Genomic DNA, 6,744 nt, shown 5'->3' on the forward strand with positions numbered 1-6,744 from the left:
TTATACTAATTATAAGTAATTATCTTTAAAAATGAGTATTCATGCTAAAGATGTAACTTTTGTTGGAGAATAATATGCAAATGATCTTGTTATGTCGGGTTGACGTACCAAATTTTTCACAAAAGTCCCAAAAGAGGATGACCCCTACCCACCTCGCATTCCCCTTTTCTTACTGAAATTTTCTTCTGATCACAGGACTGGCAAATACATGTGCTTAATTGAAATACATATATTTTTAAGAATACAAGTTTCCAAATGAAATGATATTTTAGAGACACATAAAACTGTTTACTGTCTTAGAAAAAACAATTAAGTGTACGTTTCTTAAATAATTTCTGTACTTAAAAACATCACATTTTCATCCAATCACCTGATGTCCCCATTAAATCCCTGCACTTTTTTGCCATCGCTGGCCATCTTACAGGACAGTAATCTGACGGTATTGTACATTGTTGAGTATTGTCAGAATAGAGATTTGTATACATAATTATATACCGACATGTATTGAAAATGCAATTTTGGTTAAGTCGTTTTATCAGTTCCTTCTTTAAAAGTGAATCAAGTAACACGAAGGGAAATATATATATATGTCTGAAGACAATCAAAAGGGAAAATAGTATTATTAAAAATCCTGTATTTTTGTAATTAAGGTAGTTACCACACTTATAATAAGTAAAATTTTATTTTAAGTTTATAATTATGGTTCTAAAACACTTTTCAAACATCGAAGAATATGAAAAATATTACGGCAAATATTTGTCCACATTATATGTAATCATTAAAATATATGCATTCATTTCTTATTTAAAAATTTGACTTAGACTTTATAGAAAATAAATTTCCATTTATCTCCCTTTATCATGCTTATTAACATGAAGCGTAAATTCGGTAATATCTTTACAAATAATGCTTTTTGGAATTTATAATATTAATGAATCTTCATTTGAGCATTTTTTAATGAAAATTGAGTTACAGGATCTTAAAGCAATTAAAAATGGGAGGTTTTAAACGTTTAATCTTATATCTGCATAAGAATGGCACTAACAATAAGATTGATATTCTTCTGGGCTTCATAGCATAAACAATAAGATTGATATTCTTCTCGGCTTCATAGCATAAACAATACATTTTCTCTGAACAATTCTATTTGCAGAAATATTTGCACGTTTCTTAATACTATGTCTCATGAGTTCATTTCTTTACTTACTTTACAAAACATGTATAATACATGAACACAACCGAATTAAGCATATAATTATATTCTTATTGTTTGTTTTACATTATAATTAAAATGGCACTATTTGTCAAGGTTTTTTTTTCTTGTAACTTAAACGGTTTTAATTTTACAGTTTTGATTATTATGCTTTATTTGTGTAACAAAATTATATCCTAATGCCATATTAGCCAAGTGTTTAAAAAAGTTTTTTCTACAAGTATTTCATATTGATTCCAAAGCATTCTCTTACAAATTAAGACTACTGTTGCATTTAAAACCACACAATTTAATTCAAAGCGTAGGCAATGCCCACCCACTATGCATTGCAATGTATCTGTTTTTATTCATGACATTCCTTTAACAACATCTATCTTGTAAGAAGTTCATATTCCATTGCAAGTCCAGTCATGCCATAGCATGGACACCAAAGAAACCTTTTAGCTTTTGTATGAAATGGCTGACAGTTGCGACTTGTTTGAATCAAAGTTAATAATATTTTTAAATTATATTCGTTAAGTGAATAGATTCCTGATAATAACTATTAATGGGGATCGTATAATCTAAACGAACAAAATCATTACATGCTTTTAAGATTTTATGTTTTATCTATTGAATCATTTTGAAAACCATGATGTGTAAAAGGTTATAATTTAATTGCAACTTGCTCCACATTACATACATACATTAATTTCTAATAAAAAATTACGAGGCAGAAAGTTTGTTAACTTTCGAGGATGATGATAACTAATAATTTATTATAAATGTCAAAAATGGCTGAAAGACGTTAAAAATATTTGAACGAAACAAAACGCCATTTGTTTCAAGTTTTAACTGTATGATGAGGTATGAAATTGAAAATGTCTTAAACAATAAAGAATTAGATCGACATCTAGATTTTTATTTAAATCTTTATCAATAGTCTGCACATGTTTACGCTACAAATAATTGATTTATGATCTTGTTCATCATAATTTCAACTTATAACTTATGTATGCTGAAATAATTGTTGTGTGGATCAGACACGATGTTTTCAGGATTGGTTGTAGTCACATATAACCGATCACCATATTTGAGTCGAAACACAGCTCCAACAACGCTGGTTTTCCCTGATGCAGTATGTGACGTCATTATGCAAGGTGACGTCACATCTTCAAGAAGAACTGCCGACGTGTCATCAGATAGCAAATGCACACGGTGCCTTATTGTTTCATCCAATATACCAGTGGCTTTACTCATATTTAATTTTAGCTGCAACGAAATATAGTAACTTTCTTTTTCTTCTAGACCCTCTACAATGACTTGACCATCTTCTTCCGAGTACCTTAATCCAGAGATTTCCATTGATTTATGATCATTTTCCCAAAATAATTTGTGGGCCAAACCTGTGGAAACTGCAAACAAAGGTAACATAATTGTATTTTGTAGGTATTTTTCAGGCCAAAATAGTAATGCTAACACAGTTGTGTCATTTGATTGATGCAACAAAGTACAAGGTTTGAATAGTAAATACAAAATAACACTCATAATGTTTGAACAATAACTGATGTCGTATTTAACTTGTCAAAACCGGAATCCTGTAAAATTAAACAACCGGACTAATAGTATGGGGATAGTCAGGTTGCCAGTTTTTTTTAAATGTATATCAAACATTGAAGCTTCTCAACATTTAAGCAATAATGCCTTCCAGCTCTGAGTTTAGTTTCTTATTACATTTAAGTGGTGAAAATCTTCGTCTGCTACACGGATGTTACGGTCCGTCACACCATGACGTTCTGGTCAACGCTCTCTGAACGTTTTAATTGTTCAATTTCTGAACGTTCTTGAATGAGGTTGACACATCTGGCGTGTGATTTACCTGCGTCACACGGATGTTAAACGTTCATTTCCCCGACGCGATGGTTCTATTCAAAAGAAGGACTACAGTAATGTTTAGAGAATAGATATCAACTTTAAGGTCATTGTTATTGAATATGGAATATGTTCGTGTACAAATGAGTAAGAATATAATCACGAAAGTCAATATGCATCGGTAATTAATTACAATACAAAGCATTTGAACGGTAAACCGTACATCATTATACTATAATGCAAGAAAATTTAATCTAACTTTTCATTCTGACATGTTTATAAAGAAAAGCATTGATAGAAATATGTTGAACTACGCCATTTTCCTGAAGTCATATAACGTGTGAGCATTCATTTTTTTTCTGTACATAATATAGCTGTTAACTCACTACAGTCTATAGATGCATTTAGTCGTATATAAATCGGTGTGAAGAGATGAATAAGTCGTTTTAAATGACATTTCAGCGTTTTAAAAGGAGAGTTTTTATCATTCAGGCATGTAACCGGTATATACCGGCATACTTTATTTAGTATAATTGCCCTATCTGTTTGTGTAGCGCGTTAAAATGTAAGATATCTCACTGGATCCGTTGTTAAATCGACATTTTTTAAATAAGATATCTAAGTATATTAGCATTTACTTGATATTTGTTCAGAAAAACAATATGTAAATAATATCTGAATTAGACCTTTACTTTCTTTTTTTATATTATTGTTTCAAAAAGTAAATATGACATTGAATTTCGTTCCAAAATGACATTTAATTAAAATAGAGCATTACCTGGTTTCCGTTCATGTCTTAGACCAAATCTGGATACAGCCATATTTTGCTCTGTGGCTTTACAGTTATATGCCTTTGGATCATATGTTCTTATTTCTGTTTAAACGTATTAAAACGAGTTAAACAGGTTATTGTTTATATCATCGCAATAGTTAAAACAGAATGATTATTTGCAAAGTATCTACAGTTTGTAACATTTATATACATGTGTGACATATGGTATCTAAACAGACTACTCATGGCCTTATTTTACATACTATCTTACCATCAAACGATGAAACAGTTTCGTATTTAATAATGTATTGTTACTTATGAAAATGACAAAACAAACGTAGAATCTCACCTGGATTTATTTCACTATTATATCTGTCTCGTGCAGTCTGCAATACATGTATTACATTCATTTGAAAAGCATAGTGTTTGATAAATTATTCATATTGGACATATTAAACAATATCTAATCCGAAGGGCCTCTTTAGTATATGATCCATTTTGTAAACCTAAATATGTTTTATACGTGAAAAAGTATATTGGACCCAGATAAATGTTGGTAATAAGGAATTGTAATCAATTGCTTAATCAATAAATACCTTATTCGAGACCAAATCTAAAATTTCATTCAGTTTTCCACAACAGGTTGTTTCATTCTTTGCTTCATCAAATTTAAACACGAGTCCCACCGGACAAGCTGTATTGTCGTCTACTATTAACTTGACCTGTGGGTAACACATTTGCTGTTGTCTAGGTGCCAACTGATCATCTCTTTGAACTCGCCATATTACAACAAGAACCAGCAGAACAATCAACTCCCCAATAACTAAGACGATATGGGTTTTGAAAACGCATCTCTGAAATCCATCAAAGACAACATTTTCTTAAATATATCGCATTTGGATTCATTGAAACATGTATTTTCTTTTTTTGCGGTGGCTCTATAATAGTTCTTTAATTATCAATAAACAGTTATCAACGTGAGGTTATTTATCACCTTACAATTTTGGAGGCCTTGTTCAGTGTTAATAAAATTATAATGAAATCATTGAATCTATTTCTGTAAGAAGGACTTGCATTTTAATATAGTTTTTTTTTCATTTGGAACTAAAGCTACATATGTATGCATTTAAATATATACTCAAAATGATATCTAATAAATCAACATAGAACACAAAGGAATCTATTTATTTTATATTTTTATTTCTAAAATTTGTTATTATTTGAAATTATTATGATGAAATGAATAACAATTTTGTACGAATATTTCATCATAAATCTTCAATGTGTTTCAAAAGCCTAATTAATGCCGTTGCAATGACTAATCATAATACACAATATTTAAACTTAAATTTTATATATTATCTACTTTTATGCATACTTGTAAAAGAAGATAGGTTGACGAAATTCAATACACCATGTGAAGTATAGGGTAATTTAAATATAGTGATCTTAACGAATATAATTTACCTTAAACTCAACAAGGAAGACATTACGAATTAGTTTTAAATCACATATACTAGTTGAGATATGAAACGAAAATTCAACTTCTTGTATTATATACGATCGCATATTCATTGTAACTAGATATAACAAAGTATTGATCTATTTTAACCTTTCAACAGATCTGCTTTAAAAACAAAGATATATCCAACCGCTGTGTAATACTTCTATAGATGTACACCAGATTCTGATATAAAGTAACAACGGAAATTACCTTGACATTGCAAATCAGTCTTTCTGTTGTTTCATCTTCATTTCTTTTCTTCATTTTGCACAAAAACTATTAATCGCATTAAACAATTGAAACTTATTATCTACCTGTTTAAAATGTATACTTTCGAATTAGCGCGCATGCGTAAACAATATCGATAAATACAACAGGCCTCAGACCACAATTATGTTTACTATACGTTCTATAGAAACATTAAGCCTAACACTCGAAGCAAATCAAAGTAATCTGTGCTTTATTAAAATTTTAACAGGATTAACTCCCGTTTTTGCCCAGATGCTTTTGTTAAATTCTTCTCCAACAGAAAGTACAAAGAAACAAGTAAAAGGTTCGAATCTGTATCTATTTTATATTCAATAATGGTCTAATTTTTTATCTAAAGTTAATTAACAACTCATTAAAATTTTGAAAATTATATTTGAATGTATAATATTGTTAAATAACCAAAAAGGAAGCAATTTGCACATTATCAATGGCACTTACAACCCACGTAAATTACCAAAAAGTTGTTGAAATATGCATAAATAGCCCTTACTGCGTTAGTAACGCAGTAGAAATATAGTTGTAAATATTTAAAAAGCAGTCATTAACCGCACATAACATGTAAAATATTACTTGAATCTTGGATCATTTTACTTTACCTAAAATCGTAGTACATATTTCTCAAGTTTGATTTTATTGAAATATTTTGACTCATCTTGAGGCATGCAGCTTTAAAACTTAACATCAAAATAATATTTTATTCTACCTAACTAACACGCTATATTTTTTAAGTAAATTGACAATGATTTTTAGCTTTTAGAATTTAGAAACCTTGGCAAAATCATGAAAATGGTAGAATTATTCTCTTATCTTTAACTAGAAATGTCTAAGTTCTAAGAAGAAGTAAGATGTACCTTATCAGTGTCTGTGAACCAGCGGCTAAAAATGAGCATTTTCGGTCTCAATTTATACCTTTTTTATGCCTATGAAATTTAATTGATTGTGAATTATAAAGATACATGACTGATTTCAACATGTACTCTAGTACCGTAGTAAAGAAAAAAAAGCTTTGAAATACTTTGCTACTATATTTAGTCTAAAAATGAAGAGTTATTAAAGATGTCGCATTCCATATTTCCTTGAAAAGATAAAAAATAACAGTGCAAAACATTATATTAAGAATAAATTCGGAAAACA

General features: G+C 29.5%; 1 protein-coding gene across 1 annotated transcript; it reads right to left on the reverse strand.

Moving 5' to 3' along the window:
* Window positions 1–1,798: 1,798 nt before the first annotated feature.
* Window positions 1,799–5,711, reverse strand: LOC132755389 (uncharacterized). The gene is made up of 5 exons (XM_060746258.1): window positions 5,551–5,711; window positions 4,433–4,690; window positions 4,186–4,222; window positions 3,843–3,938; window positions 1,799–2,607 (listed from the first exon to the last, which is right to left on the reverse strand). The coding sequence occupies exons 1-5, from the start codon at window positions 5,602–5,604 to the stop codon at window positions 2,195–2,197; spliced, it is 858 nt and encodes a 285-aa protein (XP_060602241.1). The 5' UTR covers window positions 5,605–5,711; the 3' UTR covers window positions 1,799–2,194.
* Window positions 5,712–6,744: the final 1,033 nt, after the last annotated feature.

Source organism: Ruditapes philippinarum, unplaced genomic scaffold (assembly GCF_026571515.1).
Source record: "Ruditapes philippinarum isolate M1 unplaced genomic scaffold, ASM2657151v2 ctg3322_1_1_1_1, whole genome shotgun sequence".
In the NCBI taxonomy this organism is placed as follows: domain Eukaryota; kingdom Metazoa; phylum Mollusca; class Bivalvia; order Venerida; family Veneridae; genus Ruditapes; species Ruditapes philippinarum.

What these genes read in the sequence shown, in the direction of transcription:
- LOC132755389 (XM_060746258.1), bottom strand. Translation starts at nt 5,604, where the DNA reads ATGAAGAAAAGAAATGAAGATGAAACAACAGAAAGACTGATTTGCAAT. An exon ending in GACTGATTTGCAATGTCAAG is followed by an intron (nt 4,691 to 5,550) that starts GTAATTTCCGTT and finishes GATGGATTTCAG; the next exon opens with AGATGCGTTTTCAAAACCCA. An exon ending in AAGACATGAACGGAAACCAG is followed by an intron (nt 2,608 to 3,842) that starts GTAATGCTCTAT and finishes CTTTGTTTGCAG; the next exon opens with TTTCCACAGGTTTGGCCCAC.